The sequence below is a fragment of the Manis pentadactyla genome, chromosome 1 (genome assembly GCF_030020395.1).
Source record: "Manis pentadactyla isolate mManPen7 chromosome 1, mManPen7.hap1, whole genome shotgun sequence".
In the NCBI taxonomy this organism is placed as follows: Eukaryota; Metazoa; Chordata; class Mammalia; order Pholidota; family Manidae; genus Manis; species Manis pentadactyla.
Window position 1 is genome coordinate 64,310,466 of NC_080019.1, and position 24,024 is coordinate 64,334,489.

General features: G+C 43.2%; 2 protein-coding genes across 7 annotated transcripts in view; both read left to right on the plus strand.

The window, feature by feature from the left end:
* The first annotated feature begins 543 nt into the window (after positions 1-543).
* Positions 544-9,912, plus strand: XCR1 (X-C motif chemokine receptor 1). Its single transcript, XM_036883341.2, has 2 exons — positions 544-602; positions 7,335-9,912. Exon 2 carries the CDS (start codon positions 7,352-7,354, stop codon positions 8,351-8,353), a length of 1,002 nt encoding a protein of 333 aa, XP_036739236.1. The 5' UTR covers positions 544-602; positions 7,335-7,351; the 3' UTR covers positions 8,354-9,912.
* A 12,153-nt stretch (positions 9,913-22,065) lies between these two features.
* FYCO1 (FYVE and coiled-coil domain autophagy adaptor 1) overlaps positions 22,066-24,024 on the plus strand; it is an 82,127-nt gene continuing 80,168 nt past the window's right edge. For all 6 annotated transcript variants that reach the window (XM_036883329.2, XM_036883331.2, XM_036883333.2 and 3 more), the window contains exon 1: positions 22,066-22,216. The gene's annotated coding sequence lies outside the window, so the exon portion shown is untranslated. The remainder of the gene's footprint in view (positions 22,217-24,024) is intronic.

Sequence of the window (24,024 nt, forward strand, 5' to 3'; positions counted from 1 at the left end):
GACGGTAGGATCAACTGCTAACCAGTATGGGATTTCTTTTGGGGGTGATAGAAATGTTCTGGAATTAGTAATAATGATGGCTATAAATATTGTGAATATGATAAAAGCTACTGAATTCTATAATTTAAAATGGTACGTTTAATGTGACATGAATTTTATCTCAATTTAATATAATAATAATAAATCATACATAATGGGTATCCATATAATTTTTGATAAAATAGAATTACAACTTTAAAAAAAAAATGTATCCTGAATCTATCGTTGGTGGAACCAGGGGCTCCGATGACTTCTATGGAGACAGGCCTGGCCAGCTCTTCTCTGCGTCACCAGTGGTATAGCCATATTCTGACATGAGGTGTGGGTGGGAGTAGAGCAGTTGGAGGTGGATGAAGCCGTGAAGACAGAAGGTGGGAAGAGGAGGGAGTAGTGCCTTGTGTCTCCCTCTGGCTACCTCTCCCTCTGAGACTCGGTACAATTGTCTTCCCCCACCCTCCTCTAGTCTTCTGGGCAGGGCCGGTGTTTCACTTTCTTTGAGCACAATGTGAAACAAAGAAGCACCATTTCTGCCTCAAGACGCATGTAAAGAGGTACAGATATTGGTGAGTTCCTTTACAAACATTTCAAGTTTACGTTTTCCTCTCATTTTAATAGCCTATACTAGGAGTTTCTTAAACTCCAAGTGAGCATCAGAACTCCCTGGAGAAGTATAAATATGCAGAATTCTGAGCCCTACCTCCAGAGGTTCTGATTCCATAGGTCTGGGGATTCCCAAAAATTTGCATTGCTCAAAGGTTGGTCTGTGGACCATACTTTGAGTAGAACTGTCATATACAATGTTTTTCTTTTCCTTATGCTGAAGAAAGTAGAGGGGTTTATTTGGTTACAAGTCCTTATGCAAGGTGGTGTTATTATTAGTGGTTCGATCATTTAGATCTGCATTTCTTAATCCAGATTATATTGTGGACCAGAAAGCTAAATTTACTCAGAGTTGAAGTGGGCAGATGGAGATGGCAAGGAGTACAGTGACAGGCCCAGGACACCAAACTCCTAGATTCTAACTTGGAAAGGTTTGGGGACTGGGAACATTCTCCTTTGTATTCTCAAGGTGTTCCAGATCCAGGCCAAAAGTACTCTGACATTTTGAGAAAATGAATGAATAACCAACAGAAAAGTGAAATATTTTTTTAGTTGCCCAATATTCCTTTTATTTCTAATTTGCTGAGGGTTTATATCATAAATAGGTATTGAGTTTTGTCAAATATCTTTCTGCATTTATCAAAAAGTATCATGTAGTTTTTGTCTTTATTCTGTTAATATGGTGACTTAAGTTGACTGATTTTTCAAACATAATTCAATCTCATGTTTCTGCGGTAAATACCACCTGATCATGATATACTACCCTTCTTAAATATGTTGCTGGATTTGATGTGCTGACATTTGGTTAAGGATTTTTGTCTACATTTCATGTTTATCCATGAGGGATATTGGTCTGTAGTTTTCTTTTATTGTAATGTTTTTGTCTGGTTTTTGTATCAGGGTTATTTCTATTTGAGAAATATTCCACCATGTATAGTTCGTATAAGACTGGTGTTATTTCTTAAAAGTTTGACAGAATGAACTAGAAAATCATCTAGTTCTGGAGTTTTCTTTATGGAAAACTTTTTAGAATTTAAATTACTGTAATACATGTAGTACTTTTCAGATTTGCCATATCATTTCATGTCAAAATTTGGTAAGTTGAATTTTTAAAGAAATTTTCCAATTTCACTTAAGTTGAATTTGTTAACAAAAAATTGATCATAATATTTCTTTGTTACTCTTTTAAAGTCTGTTGAGTTTGTAGTAATAACCATTATTTCACACTTGATAGTCACAATTTGTGTTCTTCCTCTCTTTGCTCTCAATCTAGCTTGAGTTTTATTACATTAAAAAAATTGTCTCCAAAATAGTTACTCTATAGCATCTTACTATGCTGATGGACAGTGACTGTAATGGGTTATGTGGGGGGGACTTGATAATAGGGGGAATGCAGTAACCACAATGTTGCTCACGTGAAACCTGAGCATAAGATTGTATATCAATGATACCTTAAAAATAAACTGTCTCAAACAACCAGTTTGGGTTTTGTACATTTTTCTCTCTTTTTTATGTTCTATTTATTTCCTTCCATTTACTTTGGGTTTACTTAGCTTTCCTTTTTCTAGCTTTTGAGTCACTGATTCTAGACCTTTCTTCTTTCTCGTATAAGCATGTATATAAATTTCTCTCTAAGCATTGCTTTAGTTGCATGTCATGAATTTGGGTATGTGCTATTTTCATTATTATTCAGCTCCAAGTATTTTACAATTTGCCTTTGATTTATTTTTTGATTCAGATTCTTTAGGAGTATGTTTTAATTCCAAATTATTGGGGTATTTCTAGATATCTTATTGTTACTGATTTTTAATTCCTTTGGTATCTTTTGTATAATTTATCTTTTTCTGCTGAGATCTCTTATCTTTCCATTCATCATGAACATATTTTTCTTTATTCCCTTGAGCATTGTTGTAACAGTTGTATTTTCATCTTTATTTGCAAATTTTAACATCTGGAGTATCTCAGGATACATTTCTTTATTGTCTTTTCTTTTGGGTATGGGCTGTGTTTTCCTACTTCTTTGTATGCTGAGTAATTTTGTATTGTATCCTGCTCATTGTGAATGTTATGTTGTGGAGACTGGATTCTTTTTCATTCTTCTGAAAAGTATTGATTTTTTTATACACTTTTTGTTCTAGCAGATAATTAACTTGGTTGGCTCAAACTCTAAATTCTCTCTCCCCTGAAGTGGGCAACCCCTCAAATTTCAGTTCAGTTCCTTTGTCTTTCATGGTGCAGTCATGGCTCAGAGGTCAGCCTGCCACGTGGGCTGAGTGTTCGCACAGAATTTGGGACGCTCACTCTTTCCTGTCTGTGTTTTTCCCCCCTCACTCTCCAATAGTGATAGTTGTTCTAAACTCTGTCCTCTGGTTTTTCGAGACCAAAAACTTATAATTTTTCTACTAGAATTTTAGTTCCCCTTCTGACCAGGTCTTATCCTGAGTCCAAAGCCATAAAAATGGAAATCTCCCCCAGTGCCATTTGGCTATTCTCTTTGTTCAAATCCCTAATCGCTTCCAGTATTCTCCATATTTTGGTAGCTCATCAGAGCACTCAGGAAGTTTTTTGGGTTGGGTTTGGTTCCAGGACTTACAGTTCCTTTTATCTTTTTTATCCTTTTATCTACTGAGAACTTATTCAGCCATCACCGAAAAGTGAAACCCAGTTATGTTATCTTCTGTATAATAATAATTCAGCATTTGATAACCTCACAGAACATGGACTAAAAAGTCCTCTTATCAGCCCATCTAGACTTCATTATTCAAGACTATAGAGCACGAAAAGACTGGGTAAGGTGGGAGAACTGGAAGCTAACTAGATTGGCCACTGGTTCCCCGCCGCCCACACCAGCCTGAGGGCCTCTTCCACTCCGGAGAGCTTTAGTGGGAAAGTGTAAACTCCACTGCGGGTAGAAATGTGATCATTCTGCCCTGAAGATGCAGGTAACACAAGTCATCATCCAAGGAAGCTGAATCATCTGTGTGTTGCTTTGTTTGTGAGAGATGTTAAAACACTAAGCACCTGTAAAACAAGGAGTTTTAATAATGAATTTATTTTTAAAGTATGTATTTAATAATTCTAATTATTTATTTTTATATAAACATGTGTTTATTTATATTTTAATTATTTTATTAATATGAATATGAATAATATATTTGATATATAATAAATATATGATATATATTTAGTATATGCATATATAAAATATATTTATGTTATTTATTATAAAAACATATCATACAAATATTTATTTATATATTTTATTTACTTTTTATTTATAATAATTATTATTTATTTAATAACAAATAAAAGGAGGAAAAGATGTCTTCTTTCTCAAGAGAAGCCATTTAATTTTGAGAAATTTCCAACCATGGAGCTGGGGTGCTGATGTTAAAAAGATGGGTCAGTCTATGCTGGTCAAGGGTTGGGGGAAGATCAGAGTTGCACAGCACACTTGGGGATCACCTGTATGACATGAAGGAAGGGTGCTTAGAAGACCCCTGTCCTCAAATATCCCCCCTTCCAATTTGTCACACTACAGGCAATCTCAGGCCTTTGTCTAATTCTGATTTCTTTCTAAACTGCAAGCTTGTTACTCATATTTATACCCTAGAATCCAGCATCTGCCATAGTGTTTAGCGTATGTCAGTGATCATTAAGGGCTTCTGTATTGAGTCAGGTAAGCTCCTCTTTAAAATGTAAATACCCATTTTCTAAATGTCAAAAAATTGAAAGACCATAGACATAATTAAAAAGTTAAAAAGCACAACAGGTTCCAGATATTAACCCAAGCATATATGATCAATTAATATACGATAAAGGAGCCGTGGATATACAATGGGGAAATGTATTCAACAGCTCTTCAACAGCTGGTGTTGGCAAAACTGGCAACATGCAAGAGAATGAAACTAGATCATTGTCTAACCCCATACACAAAAGCAAACTCAAAATGGATCAAAGACCTGAATGTAAGTCATGAAACCATAAAACTCTTAGAAAAAAACATAGCAAAAATCTCTTGGACCTAAATATGAGCAACTTCTTCATGAACATATCTCTCAGGTAAGTGAAACAAAAGCAAAAGTGAACAAGTGGGACTATATCAAACTAAAAAGCTTCTGTACAGCAAAGGACACCATCAGTAGAACAAAAAGACATCCTACAGTATGGGAGAATATACTCATAAATGACATATCCGATAAGGGGCTGACATCCAAAATATATAAAGAGCTCACATGCCTCAACAAACAAAAAGCAAATAATCCAATAAAAAAATGGGCACAGAATCTGAAAAGACACTTCTCCAAAGAAGAAATTCAGATGGCCAACAGGCACATGAAAAGATGCTCCACATAGCTAATCATCAGGGAAATGCAAATTAAAACCACAATGAGATATCACTCACACCAGTTAGGATGGCCAACATCCAAAAGACAAACAACAACAAATATTGGTGAGGATGTGGAGAAAGGGGAAACCCTCCTACACTGCTGGTGGGAATGTAAATTAGTTCAACCGTTGTGGAAAGCAGTATGGAGGTTCCTCAAAAAACTCAAAAAAGAAATACCATTTGACCCAAGAATTCCACTCTCAGGAATTTACCCTAAGATTACAGCAGCCCAGTTTGAAAAAGACATATGCACCCCTATGTTTATCACAGCACTATTTACAATAGCCAAGAACTGGAAGCAACCTAAGTGTCCATCAGTAGATGAATGGATAAAGAAGATGTGGTACATATACACAATGGAATATTATTCAGCCATAAGAAGGGAACAAATCCTACCACTTGCAACAACATGGATGGAGCTAGAAGGTATTATGTTCACTGAAATAAGCCAGGCAGGAAAAGACAAGTATCAAATGATTTCACTTATCTGTGGAGTATAACAACAAAGAAAAAACTGAAGGAACAAAACAGCAGCAGAATCACAGAACCCAAGAATGGACTAACAGTTACCAAAGGAAAAGGGACTGGGGAGGGTGGGTGGGAAGGGAGGGAGAAGGTGAAAAACGGGGCTTTACAATTAGCACATATAATGTAGGGGGCTGGAGACATGGAGGAGGCAGTGTATACCGAGAAGACAAATAATGATTCTATAGCATCTTACTACACTGAGGGACAGCAACTGTAATGGGGTATGTGGGGGGGACTTGTTAATAGGGGGAGTCTAGTAACCATAATGTTGTTCAAGTAATTGTACATTAACGATATTAAAAATAAGAAGAAGAAATGGAGGTGAGCAGTAAACATACAAAAGCACATATATATTCTTTTCTAGGAATCCAAAGAATACAAAACAACTCCATCTCATGTAATGTTTTCAAGTATCTTCGCTTTGGTGTTTGGAGACACAAATTGATTGAGCTATATAAAATAGGATAAATTTTGAAACACCCCTCCTGCCCCACCTCATTATTTCTCCTGTCCAGAACTAAGTAAGTGAGAACTCAGGCTACTTGTCCAGTTCTCCTCCTCAAAATACAAAGTGATAGAGCCTGAGTTCCTGTCTTGCTGTTTGTTAGCTTTATAACATTGAGAAAGTCATTGTACCAGCCTGAACCTCAAGTTTCCTCTTCCGTAAGACGGAGCTGGTGGTGCCTTACAGAGAACTGCAGGACTAAAGGAGCAGGTGAGCACACTGTAGCACAGTGTCTGGCACACAGCAGTGATGGGAGCTCTCTTTCCTGGTTCAGGCAGCTGCTCCACCCAAGTCTCTCATTCTCCTTTCTTCAGGCCCAGCAGCTTCATTTACCAGTCAATGAAAATTCCAGCTCTTCACACACTTTCTCTCCCTTTTCTCTCCTTGGCCTTTTAGTCTTACTATTTCTAAAACCTTACAAGCACAGAATCAATTTGAATCAATATATTTTCTTAGCTACTCCCTTCCTATTGGACACAGGTTATTAACACTTGCTTCTGTCTGTAAAATGTTCTGTAAACCAAACTTCCAAATGATGAAACATCTTGCTCTAGGAGTTAATCCTGCGGGTTAGCGAGGATTCCGTCTCCCAGAGTCTCAACCATTCATTGTAGTCTCGAGATTATTTCATACTTGGGTGTACATAAGAGATGTTTTCTCCATTAGTGTCCTCTTTTATGGCCTATGTCAGTTGTCAGCGAGTTTCCTGAAACAATCCTGGCATCAGGATTTCTGCATTTTATGGAAGGGAAGGTGGAAGAGGAAGAAGAAAGAAAGGAAGGGAAGGAGGCAGGCAGGCACAGCAAATGCTCACAAGATATGTGTTAATAATTGAAGGAATGACTCTAGGATCATTAGCCCTATTTAATAGATCAGGACCTAAGGTTCAGAAAAGTTAAATAGTTTGCCCAGAAACACAGTAATGGGTTGACCTCAAGTCTTTGAATCCAGTTCCACTACTCTTTCTCCTACACTTACTGGGAAACTGGTCTAGCTTAGTGCTACTCAAATACCAATGTTCAAGGATAAAAGGGGCTTATGGCATAATGTAAACTAATTCATTGCTTCCTTCATCAAAGTCTCGCTAAGAAAACACGCTAACCAGACTAAACAGTGTGCTTAGTGACTTCACATTCCGGCATAAGTTCCTAATGTCTTCAGAAACAGTTCACCAACTGGTAGCTGATCCATGGGCCACACTTTTTAGTAATGTGAGTCTGTTGATCTCTAGCCTAACCACATGGCTTTAAACTCCATGTCTCATCATTTCAGATGCTCTCAACATCTAGATGGAGCCCTCAGGCATCCCAGAGTCCACCACCTATTTTGATTATGATCCTCAGAGCTTCCTGTGTGAGAAAGAGACCTTCACCTTTGCCACCTTCAGCACCACCATCCTGTACTGCCTGGTGTTCCTCCTCAGCCTGTTGGGCAACAGCCTGGTGTTGTGGGTCCTGGTGAAGTATGAGAGTCTGGAGTCCCTCACCAACGTGTTCATTCTCAATTTGTGCCTCTCAGACCTGGTCTTCTCCTGCTTGTTGCCCATGTGGATCCTGGCGTACCACTGGGGCTGGGTGCTGGGAGACTTCCTCTGCAAGCTCCTCAACCTGCTCTTCTCCACCAGCCTCTACAGCAGCATCCTCTTCCTGACCATCATGACCATCCACCGCTACCTGTCTGTGGTGAGGCCCCTCTCATCCTTGCGCGTCCACCCGCTCCAGTGCCGCGTGCTAGTCACCATGGCAGTGTGGGCGGCCAGCATCCTATCCTCCATCCCCGATGCTATCTTCCACAAGGTGTTTCCTTCAGGCTGTGATTATTCAGAACGCCGGTGGTTCCTAGCCTCAGTCTATCAGCACAACGCCTTCTTCCTGCTCTCCGTGGGGATTATCCTGTTCTGCTACGTGGAAATTCTCAGGACCCTGTTCCGCTCGCGGTCCAGACGGCGCCACCGGACGGTCAGGCTCATCTTCACCATTGTGGTGGCATACTTCCTCAGCTGGGCCCCCTACAACCTGATCTTGTTCCTGCAGACACTGCTGAAACTTGGGGTCATCCAGAACTGCCAGGTCAGCCAGCAACTGGACTATGCCTTGCTTATCTGCCGTAAGGTTGCCTTCTCCCACTGCTGCTTCAACCCTGTGCTCTATGTCTTTGTCGGGGTCAAGTTCCGCAGACACCTCAAAGGTCTGCTCCGGCACATCTGGTTCTGCAGGCAACAGGCACCCAGCCCTCCCCCGTTCCCTCACCCTCCAGGTGTCTTCACATATGAGGGCGCCTCCTTCTACTGAAAGGGGATTTGGTGGTGTGCATGGAGGTGGACAGAATTGCCGGAGGGGAGCAAGGAGAAGCAGAGCAGGAAGGAGCGTGGCAGAGGCGTGACCTTGTGGAATGCTACAGCTGCAGGGGCAGGGTGAAAGAAACACCTCGCACCAATGTGCCTCCTGCCTCTGCAAAAGAGTGACTCCCCACCTGGAAACTGTATCCACCTAGAAAATGGTTTTTTGGCTTGGGTTCATCCTTCATTCCTCCATTTATTCATTAATTTAGAATGGATTTATCATTGCTTAGTTCAGAAGGCTCTCAGACATGAAAGAGTTCTCAGAAAGAAGCATCCTTCAAGACTTTATGAGGATCTGAAATTCAATGTGTGTGATAATCATGCAGATGCAGGCTGCTGACAAGATGGTCTCTCCCCCACCTGACTGTAGGATTGTCCTCGGTGGTTTTGGCTCTGTATTCCTCAGTGACTGATGGATGAGACTGGATCGAAGGCAGGACAAAAGTAATCACATCCTCAAATAAGCCTAGTCAGAAAGAAATGTGGAAACTAAAAACCCACAATTGGACTGGAGATGTGTTTTGCATTGCAGTTCCAGTTTCTAGCACATGAACTAGCAGTTGCATATTTAGTCCATAAATCTCTTACTGATGAAAGAATGATTGCAATTAAGTGCCACTTTCTGCTTGATGCACTTATTTGGAAAATAAAATGATGATGAGGTATGGTTGCTCTCCTCCAGGTGTCAATAGTCCAGCTGTGAAGGTGCAAATAAGTAAACACCTACCTGGGCAAAGGCGTCCAGAGTGAAGATTCAACAGCTGAAGAACATCTCGTCCTATCCAGGTGGACATTGAACTGACACTTCAGATTCACCCCTTTCCACCCCAAGTGGTCTCTCCCTACTTAGTTGATGGCACCAGCTTCCCCAGAGTCATGCATGCTCCAAACCTGAGTGATCTTAGAGCCACATTACTTTCCCCCAACTCCTATGGCCAAGTCCTACTGACTGACATTCCCACTTGTTCTCGCCTTTGCAGACCCATGGTTCCATCCCCAGTCAGCCTCACTTCCTCAGCATCTGTGTTGCGCATCTCTTTCCCCACCAGCAGGCCTCTGCATTGACATCAGGGTGCTCCAAAACCTGTAGTGGCTTCTCAGCACATTCAAATAAGGCCCAAACACCTTAGCAGTCTTTCTGGGCCCCTACAGTCTGATACCAACTACCTTTTCCATTCTTATTCCACTCTAATCCTCCACCCCAAGCAGCTTGGGATCTAACCACTGGCCCATTTCCAGTCACCCTTCTCCCAGTCTCCTCTGGGCCTTTGTCATGCTGTCACCTGGGACGCTTGTCATTCTACTCCTTAGCCTATAAGCCTCAGCTGCAAGGGCAGCTCCTTCAGGAAGCCCTCCCCAGTCAGTCTGCAAATCAAAAGAACATTCTCTGGGTTGCTGTGGCACTCTGCTTATCCCCTCTAAAGTAGTATTTGTCACTTGCCACCATGTATATGTCATAGTTACACACTTGTATGTCCTAGCTGCCTGCCCCACCAGACTGAAAGCTGCCTCTGGTGTTGCACCCTTCCAAGCATGGCCTGGTGTGCTATCAAAATGTACGAGTGGGAGCAAAGAATGACGGCTGTCATTGTTCTCCTAATAAATGACTTTTGGGGAGCTATGCCCACGGGACACAGTCTAGCTTTCTTGCCTCAGGCTGCTGCTTTACAGATATTAAACTTTCTTCCCTGTGAGACTCTCAAAGCATATTGTTTATCCTTCTTTGTGGCACTGGCTATACTCAAGCCTTGCTTTTTAGTTAAGAGTACACATGCCTGCCTCTTACACTGTCCCATAGCTTTATATCCAAGGACATAGATAAAAGTCGCCCACTAAACTTTCCCAAACCACGCAGACCTGGTACCAATCTGTGAATCTGATTCAGCTTTGCAGTGGGTCTTTAGAAAAGCTCCCCAGGTGATATTGATGTGCACCCCAGTTAGGAACATCTGGCTACAACTCCTTGAAAATGGGAATACCAGAGTCTTCAACAGTCCCTTGAGCAGGACTTTGTATACAGTAGGCATTCCACATATGTCCTTGTTGAAAAGTAGCTACTAATACAGCCTCAGCTGGAGCCCAGAGAGCTCACAGGGCATTTTCCCTTTCAGTTCCTGCTGAAGTTTTGGTGATACAGCTGCCCTTGAGTAGCCAGACTTGGCTGAGGAGGAGTAGGGGTCTGGTTTAGGAATCAGACCAGCAGCACCTGCTGAGAGGGCCGGGCGGTGCACCAGTGAAAGGATGACGCTTTCATGGATTTCCTGACCAATAGGCGGGACCATCACTCACCATGGATGGAAGAGACAGCCCATGGAAGGAGACAATGAAGTAGTCGGGGAGTCAGAGCTAAGCCTATAGGCTTCTGGTCAGGCCGAACACTCAGTGCCCCTTCAGGCTGATATTATTAAAATTGTGTTCAACTTTTATTCAGAGGGCAGGCTGAGCCCAGGGAGAAGGGCAGAGGACTCCAGCTCACACATGCACTTGGCTAAACCAAAGCACTGCAGCTTTTGAGCCCACTCATCACAAAAGGCAGGTTTGGGGGTATGTGTCACTACAGAGCATGCCCTTTGAGAGGTCCACTCTACTGCCTCCTCAGCCCATCCCATTTCTTCCCATTTCTTCCCATCCCAAGGTGTTTATCTAAGTATTTCTTTCAACACATACAGCCATATCCCTGGAGCACCTCATTAAATACAATCATGTCTCTTCACATTTTTAGTGATTTTTGGCATCTCCAATAAACTAGCTCCCAGGTTAGCTTTAATTAAGGGTCTTCTCCTAATCTAGCTCCTTGAGAATCCAAGGGAAGAGGCACAGAGAAGACGTGTGAGTGGGAAGACAGAGGGGCGTCGTATCAGAAAGGGAGCCATAGGTGGACAGCCCCAGAGAGCTACACACCAGCGACCACACTTGGTCATCTTTGACCTCACCCACCATTGGCCACAACCTCCTGCTTTCCCTTCCCTCCACACACTGAAACCACTGTGCAACCTCAGCTAGGCTCCTGCAGACTAGTCCTCCCCCTCCAGTCAAAAAAAGTGCTCTGGACCCAGGGTTACATACCTCCTGCCATTCCTGGCATGAAAGAAATCCACAAGGGAAGAGCCCCTTCACAGCATTTCCACCTCCACACTCTCAGACAAAATCAGGGGAGGAACCTTACTGATCTCTGAATAGAAATGTGCCCAGGGAAGCCTCAGACCTCAGATGACCCCACCCAGAGTAGAAGTTCCTTAAGGCCACAAACCCCATATTACATGTCCAGAAACTCCCTCAGTGCCCAGCAATGTTTGTGATCGGTTGAGTAAGTGGATAGAGACCATTTTTTTGTTTTTTTTCTACTTCTGTTCTTCCCACATCTGCTTACAGGACATTTCCCAATCAACACCAGCACTGCCCCACGGGCTTCCTGTGAATCCTTCTCCAGGGCCTACCAGCCAAGACATTGCCTGGTTTATTGAACTCCTGACAGCTTTCATTTGTGAACCCCACCTTTGATGGGACAAAGAGCTCTATGAGTGTGGAAAGCCCAGTAGAACAGATCCCTAAGGTAAACTGTCTGAGAAAGCTCTTAGGATTTGATACCTGGACCCAAATTCCAAATTCAAGCTTTTTTACTTAACCCACTGTGACCTTGGGACTCTCAGAGCTTTATTGCCCTCAGCTATAAAACTGTGTAAAAGCCAACAGCACAAAGACAGATTCTACCCACAATGGAGATGAATATGAGGTCATGTGTATCAAAGTACTTGCTTCATGAATGATTCAGCCCCACACAAACAGGAATTACTATTGTAATTATCTCATAAAAGCAGGAAGCATCATTGTATCATATGCACAAATAAATGATTAGCATGTATTGACTTACCTCTGGCTGATTATGTTCCCCTCATTTCTACCCACAGTCATATAAAATTCCTAAAAGTTCTCTGCTTCTGGGACATCTGGGTTAGGATTTTGGGTGAAGGGAGAGATACAGAAGATGGGCTTGGAGGTAAATTGTGGAACAAGCCATGTGTGAGTCAGGATGTTTGGAAAATGGCTCCATTTAGGCCTTTGCAAAATTGTCCAGGAGGCCACATCTGTCTTGAGTCCTCCACGGCTAAGTTTGCTGTCCCTGTCCCTCTTCTGGCCTGGCCCCCAGGTCTTTTGTCTTCAAGTCCAGGCTTGTTTTCCTATCTCATATCCATTGTGTCTGAACAAGTACCTATCAGAGATTGGCCCTCCAGTTGAAAGGAATGATACAGCTTCCTTGCTAGGAATGTCAGGCATCCTGAAAACTTGGTGGGAGATAATTTACAGATTTGGGGAAGAGTTTTGGAGGGAGGAGGATTATCCTAACTTCTCACCAAATTACTCTGAGTACAGACCTCCTCTCTCCACCTTGGGAACACCCCGGATTTTAGGTATGGGGTTGTTGCAATCCCCTTGCACACATCCCTGGCACTTCCACAGAAAAAAGTGTGTCCACAGGAACCAAAGGAGGACAAAGGTGGCCTGGTTACTTGCCTTTGACCATTTCAGAAAATCAGACTTGAGCATCACTCATGCTTGGAGAGAACTCAGAGACAACAGATGGGCATGGGAAATTGGATGGTTGTTAGGGATTAGAGACAGAGGTAGGGGTGAGAAAGGGATAATGAAGACCTCTAGGAGGTCTCTGGCCGCATTTGTGCAAAGACAGTGGGAAACCCATGTTGCAGGGAGTGACATCACAAAGATGAATTAGTCCCATTCTCAAGTTGGCCAGCCTCTGGTCATTCTTATATGGGTAAAGGTTTGCATAGGATTACTTCAGTCCCAGGGAATTCCTGGCCCTTGTCCTAGATGATCTGGATAAACCCTCTTGACAAAGAAAATGACCTGGCTTGATCGTCCACACAACTGGTAACGCGTACCTTAAACATGTCATTAAAACAATACCATGGTACTTTGCAGTGAACTATGGGAATCTGGGGAAGAAAATACCCACCTGCATGTGCTCCCTGCACTTTGGTTACAATGTTTCAGCACTCTGCTTCTGATATTTTCCAATTGTAATAATAATGTGAGTTCTAAAAACACAGAACATTACTAATTTTTCAAAGCATATTTTGTTTATTTCAAACTTAGAGGAAACCCACAAATGTGACCCCTAATTGGAAATCACATCCACTTTTCTGGGTGGGTGTGTAGCAAGCCACTGCCCCAATTTGAAGCTTACTTATTCAACTTAACTGGAGAGGTTTGAACTCTGACTTCTAAGATCTCTTCACATGATTGAAAATGAAGTCTATGGGTCTATAATTTCATGGGTTGCATTTCCATGAGGCTCTTCAGGGGATACAAAGCTATAGCTTAGGGCATGTTATGGATTGAATTGTGTCCACCACCCCCAAATAAATTAATATGTTCAAGTCCTAGCCCCTAGTACCTCTGAATGTGACCTTATCTGGAAATTGGGTCATTGAATATATAATTCATTAAGATGAAGTCATACTGGGCTTGGACAGGCCCTTAATCCAATATGAATAGCATCCTTATAAGAAAGGGGAAATTTGGACACAGACAGACAAAGGAGAATGGCATGTGTTGATTGGAGTTAATGTTACCACAAGCAAGGAGCACCAAAGATTGCCAGTAGCCCCCAGAAACTAGGAGAGAAGCAGGGAACGGATCCTCCTCACAGCTTCAGAAGGAAGCAGCCCTGCAGACACACAGCCTCAGACTTCCAGCCTTAAGAACTTAAGAACTATTGTTCAAGCCACCCAGTCTTAAAGTGAGACTTTATTATGGAACCCTAAACAGTCTAATACAGGGCACAAATGTCAGTGAGTATGTGGGGAATTCCAGTGCATCTTAGAACTCCTCATGAGCTTTCAGCGTCTCCCTCACCCATACAGAAGATTGTAACTGAAGATATGCACAGGAGATTGCAAACTGACTTTTACTGAGACCTGTTCTGTATTGTGCCCATACATTTCCACATCTCACAGCCACCCTGAGAGGTTTCTATTTCCCTACTTAGACCAAGGAGGACATAAGGTCTCAGAGAGGCCACACTCCAACATCCAGAGATGGTTCTCAATCTAGGCAGCATGCTAGATCACATGGGGAGCTTGAAAAAATATTGGGTCCCACCCCCAGAGATTCTGATGTAATTGGTTTGGGGTGCACTGGATTTTAAAAGCTTCCTGGTAGTTCTAATATAGAGCCAAATTTGAGATACGGTGTATTTATTCATTTGGTGATTTACTCAATAAATATTTATTGAGCACCTACCACATGCCAGACAGTGTGCTATGTGTCTTGTGCACATTATTCCACATGCTCACCACAACTTTGAAAGGCAGGCATTGTCTCTTTTACCCAGAGGAGAAAAGAGTGACTTGGATAGATAAACCACTTGCTCAAGCTCATGGGCTCAGTTAGAGTCAGATCAGGGATTTTCAGCTCAGGTCTATCTTGTCCCCAGATACCCACCCTTTCATCCACATCATTCTACTTCTCCAAATAAGGGGTGTGCCCATCAGGACTCAGCTATAATCATCAGAAATCACCTGTAGTTGACATGGCAGAAGGGAAATATATGGAAAAGATACTGAGCCTGATTACCTGTGATTGTGTCAGAGGTATATCATGATATCTGCAACTACACTGCAAATGATCCCGCAAAAAGAAAAAGAAAGAAATGTATATAATTACACATAAAAATGGGTGAAATAAAACAGAACAGTTTTTATTGAAAGAAAGAGAAAAGATGCTGGGCATCTCACAAAACTGATTAGAAGGCAGGAGATGGTGATGGTGGCAGTGGCAGTGGTGGTGGTGATGGTGGTAGTGGTGGTGGTTGTGGTGGCGATGGTGGTGGTTATGAAAGTGGCGGTGATGGCGGTGATGGTGGTGATGAAAGTGGTGGTGGTAATGGTGGTGATGATGGTGGTGGTGGTTGTGGTGGTGATGAAAGGTGGTGGTGGTAGTGGTGGTGGTGTTAGTGGTGGTGATGGTGCTGTTAATGATGATGGTGGTGGTGGTGATGATGGTGACGGTGGTAGTGATGGTGATAGTGGTAATGGTTGTGGTGGTGATGGTGGTAGTGATGAAAGTGTTAGTGGTGGTGGTGATGATGGCAGTGATGATGGTGATGGTGTTAGTGGTGGTGATGGTGGTGTTAATGGTGATGATGGTGGTGGTGGTGATGGTGGTAGTGATGGTGATAGTAGTGGTGATTATGGTGTTGGTGTTGGTGGTGGGATGGTGTCAGTGATAGTGGTGGTGGTAGTGTTAGTGGTGGTGATGGTGGTGGTAGTGGTGGTGATAGTGGTGGTGGTAGTGTTAGTGGTGGTGGTGATGGTGATGGTGGTGGCAATAGTGACAACGATGATAATGGTGATGCTGGTAATGAAGGGATAGTTCTGATGATAACGTAGCCAGCAGTTATTCAGCACTAGCTTTTTATTAAGTACCATATTACAGTGCTTGTCTTGCTTTAGTGCATTTAATACTCACAAAATTCATTTGAAATTGCTGTTATTGCCTACTTTATAGATGAAAAATGTGAAGCACAAACTGGTTAAGCAAATTACCCAAAGTCACACAGAGAGGATTCAAGTCTAAGCGTTCAGGCCACTGCACTGTGCCTTTTTCTGTAAGCCTATTAACATTTCTAGGCTTTAGTTTCTTCATGTGTAATACAATGAATTAGATCAGAAAGTTTTAACCAGGAATGTCTGGGAGGAATCACCTGGGAAGGTACTTAAAAATATACATGCCAGACCCTTGCCCTCATCAGCAGTTCTAATTCAGTAGGTAATTCTAATGCTCCCAGGTAAGAAATAGTGAACCAACATACCCTTGGAGGTCCCTTCCATCTCCTCTGGTTTTATATCTGTACATGTTAGTATGTGTTTCTTGGAACACTAATCCCTTAAAAATGCCTCATGGCCAGTGCTGCCCGGAGTAAATCAGTCTGGAAAATGCTTCTGCCCTGTCTTAGAGTCTCCCAGTGCTGCCCTGGCCACTCTGGCCTGAGGCTACTTCATGAGGTCAAACAGTGATGGTGTGACCAGAGAGTGGTGATATCAAGTTCCACGTGACTCAGCCTTTCATAGAAGTGCTGGTGATGTGAACTCAAGCCCAGTATTGTCAAGTTCTTCTGCTGGTCTTCCCTGTGAAATCACTCCATTGCTGTCCCTGCACTGGGCCACTGTAATAGGTCTTCCCCAGTCTTCACCTGCCACCTCCTTCAGGCCATTGTCTTTGCCATCAGTCTGGCCTGAAGGGACTGGGACAAGGATGAAGGAGGGAGTTCATTCATCTTGTTGCCACTCCATCCCAAGCTAAAACTTGCCCATCCTCTTCATTCCCACATTTTACTGAAGACCTTGGTGCTAATCAAAGGAAAGGATCACAAGGGGAAGGTGTCTGTTTGCATCTAAGTTCAGAGCTCAGATGCCCGAACTCCTTGTTGGAGACCCTTATAAGGCACCTCCCTGCCCTGCTCCTGCCTGCCTACCTGGGCCAGGGCCCATCTCACCTCTTCCACCTCAAAAACCTGTCTACCCCTTAGAGCTCAGGCCTGAGAGATGACTACATTTCTCCCTCTTAGGCCCACCTCCAACATGGTCCCATTCCTGGCAGCTGGAGTACTCCATCCATTCAGGTCTACCACCACACACACTCGCACACACATGCATGCATACAGAGCCCTTCCTCAGGGAAACCCTTCTGCACTTGGCTTCCAAGTCACCAGGTCTCTTGGTTTTCCTCCTCCCCCAGTCTCCTTTGCTGATTCATCTCTATCTCCCTGGACTCTCACTATCACTGTGCCCACAGCATAGTCCATAGGTCTCTCCTCTTCTCCCTTAGGGATTTCATCCAGTTTATGACTTTAAAAAAGCAGTTTCCAAAGTATGGCCTGAGGACGACTGGGATCCCCACGAGCCTTTCAAGGAGTCTTTGAACTAATGCCTTTTCCAATTACATGTCTATGTGAGACTAGTTTTCCTTCACACACTGCAACCGAAGCGATAGATCACAACAGACTGAATGCAGAACGGATATGAAAATTCAGCTGTCTTCTATTAAGGCAGATACAAAAAAGATTCACAAAGATATAAACCAGTGTTATTCTTCTAATTTTTTTATTAGTGTTGTTTTTACATGAATTAATAAACATTTAAATGTATTTCATTAATTTCTAATGTATTTCTAATATAGTATCTAATATATTAATTTAAAAATAGATATAACCTATATAAACAAAAGCTCTTTGGGGGGGTCCTTAATAATTTTTAAGAGTATAAAGGGACCTGAGATCCCACTGTGAAAGTCACTGCTTTAAATCATCTGCATATTGATAACATCTGCATTTATATCTATAGCAGCTCAAACAAACCTCTCCCCTAAACTCCAGGCTCATGTAGCCCCTGTCTGCTGCAAACCTCCATTGGGCTAACTGGCATGTGAAATCTAGTATGTCTGAAATGATGTTGATTTTGATCTAAATTGTTGATCTTAATGATCTTGATCTTCCTCTATACACACATGACCCACATCTGCTTCTCCTATAGTCTTCCCCATTTCTTTTTTTTGCCAACTTCATTCTTCCACTGGCTAAGGCAAAAGAGCTTGAGGTCATCTTTGATTCCTTTCTTTCCCTCAGAGTTTATGGCCAATTCATGAGCAAATCTTCTCAGCTGTGCTTTAGAATCCATCCACTTCTCACCTTCATCTCTCCTGCTACCACCCTGGATGACCTATAGTCTCATAATGGTCTCCCTACTTCTCCCCCTTGCCCCTCCCCCCATTCTGCCCCTGTAATACTGGTCTCCTTGTGGTCCCTCAAACACAGCAGGCACATCTTGACTCAGAGTCTTGGTACTATTAATTCTTTCTACCTAAAAGTCTTTCAGTTATCTACAAGTTTCATTCCAAGGCTATCTCACCATGTGGGCTTCCTCAAGGCCTGACTCCTTCAGGGTAGCCAGACTTCTTACATGAAAGTTCCCAGCTCCAGCTACATCATTTTTTGTGAGTCAGCCTTGAAAGTCACATGGTGTCAGTTCTGCCCTTCTCTATTGGTGGAAGCAGTCACAAGCTACCCAGATTCAAGGGGAGGGGAACTAGACTCCACCTCTTGGTGGGAGAATGGCATGACCACATTGTGGAAGAACATGTCAGATAGGAAATATTATTGTGGCCATCTTTGGAAAATACAATCTGACCCGGTTTACTCTTTCCACTCCATTTTCGGTAACCAAATCTCTATTCCAGATACCACTGTTGCCTAACAAATTATTTTGAAACATAGTGCCTTAGAACAACCACTTTTGCCCATGATTTTGTGAGTCAGGAATAGAGGAAGGGCTCAGCTAGGCAGTTCTCACCCAATGTCACCCACAATGTTGCAAAAAGATGTCAGCTGAGTCTGCTGTCATCTGATGGCTTGATTGGTCAGGATGTCCAAGATGATGCAATCACCTGACTGACAGTTGATGCTGGTGTCAGCTGGGAGTGCCACTGGGCTGTAGTCATGGCTTCTCCTGCAGAGAGTTCTCAGAGAGTCAGACTTAAGTGATATCCGGCTTTGCCCAGAAGACAACCCCAAGAGAACCAGGTGGAGACTGTGGCCTATTCTGACATAGACTCAGAAGTTACACAGTGTCACTTTTGCTGCATTCTTAGGTTGCAAGCCATTCACCAAGACAGGCCCAGATTCAAGGGGAGGAGAAGGAGTTTGCAAAAATGTTGCCTTCTCATAGAGACATTCCTCTTCCAGACCCAGCATTGCAATTTCTTTCCTCTGCTTTATTTTTCCTCCATAGTACATGTCACCTTCTAATTTATCATTTAAAGTATTTATCATGTTTATATGTCTCCCTCCTTTAGAATGGAAGTTCCATAGCAGCAGAGATTTTTGTCTATTTTGTCCACTAAGGAAACCCCAGCATGTAGACCAGAGGTCAGCAAACTACTTCCACATGGGCCATATCTGACCTGTTGCTTGTTTTTATAAATAAAGTTTTCTTGGAACACAGCCATGTCCATTCATTTTGTATTGTCTATGGCTGCTTTTGCACTACAATGGCAGAGTTGAGCAGTTACAACAGAGACTGTATAGCCCACAAAGTCTAAAATATTTACTAACTGGCCCTTCATAGAAAAAGTTTGTTGACTCCTAATCTAAAACAATGCCTGGCATGTAGTGGTAGCTCAGTAACTATTTTTTGAATGAATGAATAGCTGTGATTCAACCAAATACAACTTTTCCATTACCAAACAGAACTCTGTTTTAGCTTTTAAGTCTAAAACAGGAGGCACGGCACTAAAAGTCCTGTTTAGATGGTTTTTATAAAATAAACATTCTGCCCAAAGGTATCCCTTACAAGATAAATGCAGTGCATATGACTGTGAAATGACAAATATCCAGGTACAATTCCTTCCCAGGCTTCTGCCAGAGGCTCGGTTTTAAACATTAAGAGGTTCACCAAAGTCCTATAGTATAGGACGTTGTCTTTCTTTCTTGGCTTACCCTGTATTTTCAAAACTTATTTGATCACAGAGCCCTATGTTCTTCATGAAACACCCTTGAACATCCAGGGAACTGTCTTATGAATGACTATATAATTTATTGGCAAAAATGGGACACCACAGAGAGTGAAGGGAGGTGCCAATAACATTCATGCTTGGATAACACAGCTCTCCTGCATGAACCAGGGAGTATGATCACCCTATTCTGTGGGAAATACTATTTTCTATGACAATAATTCAAAATGGGAAGAGGGGTGAATCCATATCATCAAGAGTTTATTTTAAGTTTTCAAAGGTTTTCAATTGTTGTTGGAGCTGGGGTATTGAGGAGAAAAGTTGATAGTATAGTCATGGAGAAAAAGCTCTGGAAAACATACATGTTAGAATTGAAAAATGTCCAGTTCTGGAGCACTGAAGTCTAGCTCCTTCTGCATTGCTGACAGGCAATTACTGAAAAGCAGTGTTCTGTAGGGGAAGGTGACGCAATGAATTTGGAGCTGCTGATTATGCAGTCAACTTTGGATTCCCATTGCAGGTCTTAGCCTCAAATTTTCCAGAAGGCTGATATGACTAGAGGCCATCAAGAAAAGCTTGACTCTTTCGAGCTGAGCTGCCATATCAGGCCACCATCATGTCTGGCATCAAGCCCTGGCCTGTTAAATAGGGACCAAGATGGTGGGTTCCCTTGGCTGTCCCACATAAAAAGTTGTCAACATAGTGGTTAACAGCTTAAACTCTATAATCAGATAGAACTGAGCTCAAATCTCTCTATCACTATTAGCTTTTGACACTGGACAAGTTACTTTGCCTCCCTAAATCTCAATTTGCTTATCTTCTTAAAATATATAATTAAATATCATGAGACTGATACGAGGATAAACTTAAACTATGGGTAAAATACACTTAACAAAGTGCCCTGCACATGCAAATTTCCTTGAGAAAAGGAACAATCACAGAAAGCCTCTTCCCTCCACGGGGCTGTGTGTAGGGTTGGCCTCTTGTGAGAGACGCCTCTTCTGCTGCATGTGAAGACAGTAAGAGATGAGGGATTTTGGTGATTTTGAATCTGATGTCGTTACCTAATGTGTATTCACATCTGAACACAAGAATATGCTGAGTTTGTTTGAACGAATATAGTTGTAAACACTCAGCTTTATCAAAAAAAAAATCTAAGTTAAACTGCCTGAATAATAGTGATTTTTACATCTCCTTCCCTCTATCTGAGACAGTGTGTTGGGTAGGCAGAGAACTCCTCAAGAGCCCCTGGTTCTCCCCTGGCCTCCACCACCTACCATCTGGGAAACTTGGTACTTAACTTCTCTAAGCCTTAGTCTCCCCATCTATAAAGTAGATATACTTAATCCTACCTACATTAGAGTTGTTTTAAGTATAACACTGCATGTGTTTTTTTGGCTAGGGTCGGGCATATAAATATTGGGTCCTCAATAAATATTGGGTTCATCTCCCTCTTCTTTCCAAATTCCTTTTAGGTCGAAATTTTAAACATGGGTGTTGGGATGAAATAACTGATATTAAAAACTCTCCCATTCTTAACATCTCACAAAACTGTTTAGATTGTGGTTGGACGAATGCTTCCCTTCTGCCATCTCCTTCCTCCCCCCACCACTTCCCTTTCGTATTTTTTAACTAGAAAATAGAAATCACTTCTTCCCAACCCTCACTGTTGTCTATGCCTGATTTATTAAAGATGGCTAATGACATACCGTAACCTAAACTTAACTAGTAAATCTATTTCCTTTCCTATATTATTCTACTCATAATGCTCTTTATTTAGCCCAATATATCAAAAATAGTATTATTTCAACACGTAGTCAATATAAAAATATTAGTAAGCTATTTTATCTTCTTTTCTCAATCTTTGGAAGTCAGGTGTATTTGCACTGAACAGTACTTACAGATACCATTCAACCCAAACTAGCCACATTTCGAGTTCTCGAGGGCCACACGTGGACAGCACTGCTTTCTAGATCCCAAATGGCTTGTGGCTACACGTGCCCGCGTGAATTGCACGGGTTAATCTGCGGTCGGCTCCGGCGCGGGGCCAGCGGGCGGGGCAAACCTCGGCTCTGCGGAGCCCGCTGGGAGTCGTAGTCGGCCTCTGCCTGCCCGCGGGGCCGCTGGGAGTCGGAGGCCTCGCCCTGCGGAGCATGCCGGGAGCTGTAGTGCGCGCCCGCTCGCGGCGGGCTCTGCGTGTCATGGCTGCCCACGCCGCGGTCGGTTGCTTTTCCGCTTGGCCCCAGAAAGTTTCGGTTCTGCCCAGCCGTGGACCCACAAACGCGTAAGTGCCGCGGGGGACCGGCCGGACTTTGGGGGTGCCTGAACCGCTGTCGGCCCCGGAACCGAGAACTTCCCGCCGGGCGCGGCTTGTCACCTGTTGCCCTCACCGTCCCCGGCTTTCCCGGCCCTCCCACAGACCCCACCCGCGCCCTTGCCTTTGCCTGGTGGGCCTGGCAAGCACCTGCGGCCGGTGAAGCTGACCTGGAACCCAGGCCGCCCCTGGTGATCAGTTAGAAAGACCCCTGAACACCAGTTCCAAGACCCCCGACGGCCCTCAAAGGGGCCCACCGTGTGGGGGTCTCGAAGCAAGCCTTGGATCCTTGAGACATAGCAGGATGAGTCCTGGAGTTTTGCTTGGATTGTCCAAGGGGCTGCTGACCTGAAGAAGCCCAGTTTCTGCCTCAGCTGGGCCGTGACAGGCCAGACCTTCACCTTTCCAGACTCCACTGGTGCTCCTGTCTCCCTCATAACATAAGGGGACTGTTTTCCTTCACCTGGGGCGGTCCTCAGGTCACAGCCCTTTCTCTTTACCCAGTGCCCCTAGTGCCCAGGTGCAGAGTCTCGAGCTAGCCCTCAGGTGATCCTTCCTGAAGCACCTGTGGATTTGTGAACTGTCTCTGGTGTGGTTGCAGGGGACTTGGGCTAGAGTCTGTGCTATTCAGAACCTAGACTGTGGCAGTAAGGATATTTTTTTAAGAAAAGCATGTGTGGTTAACACAGTAACCACGTGGCTCCTCGTTAAAGCACATGTGTTTTCTAATGACCCTTGTCACTCTCCCAGTTCCCATTGGCTGTCCCCACCGGAAAAAAAAAAAATAGAGCACATATTGAAACGGCCTGTGTTGGCCACAGCCCCTCTGCCCTTCAGGCTGTCTTACCACAGCTGTTTCCTTTTCTGGCAGAGAAATGGGTCAGGAGCTCTTTGAGGGCAGATAACCGGCCTTAATCTGCCCACTGCCCTTCTGCCACTGCAAGCCTGTGGGCTCCTCTGTAGTAAGCTTAGCTCCCCTGCCATCTGCCTAGTCTGGTTGCTGGGTTTTACAGCTGGGTAAGAACTGTCAGTATGAGGTTTTCTGCTTTCGGTGGCACCCCCCCTTCTGAAGTGGGCCCATGTTGAGTGGGCTCCATTGACCCCCCCAGCTGTGACAGCCACTGTTCATAAATTATTATGCCCTTTACCAGTTGTGGGCTATTGTTATTAGTACCCTGGAAATCAGAGTTAATTGTCTCAGTGGTGGGATGTGGCCTTCTTCAATTAAAAGGATCTGGAAAGGTTCTTGTTTCAGGAAACAGGTTTTCTATTTCTATTAAATATGTTTATCTTTGTGTAGTGTTTCATTTAATTTTTAAATTATTTTCAATACTTTATTAGGAAAATAGTTAAACATACAGTATCATTGAAATAATTGTGTAGTGAACATATACCCACCTGTTATAATGTAATTCTACAATTAGTAATTTACTTAGATTATTTTTGCTGTTGCTCTAGAGTCAATTCTCCAGCTACTTTTTGGATGGTCTTTGCTCCTTGTGGCTGGTTTTGCAGCACCCACATGGGTTCAGGAGCCACAGTTTTGGCCTGATCCCTTTGGGGGATGGGACGGTTCATAGATGTTTATGATGAGAAGAACCACCCAAAGCAGAGCAAGATCAGAGCAGCTGGTGACTTTGACCCAGGCTGGTCACCAAGGCCATGGGCTGCTATCTCCAGAACACACAATAGGCACTAAAGAAATGGCAGTACCCCTTTTCTTTTTAGGGGAGAGGCTTGGCTGATGGGTAACCTGTGCTTTCTGGTGATTCCAAGGA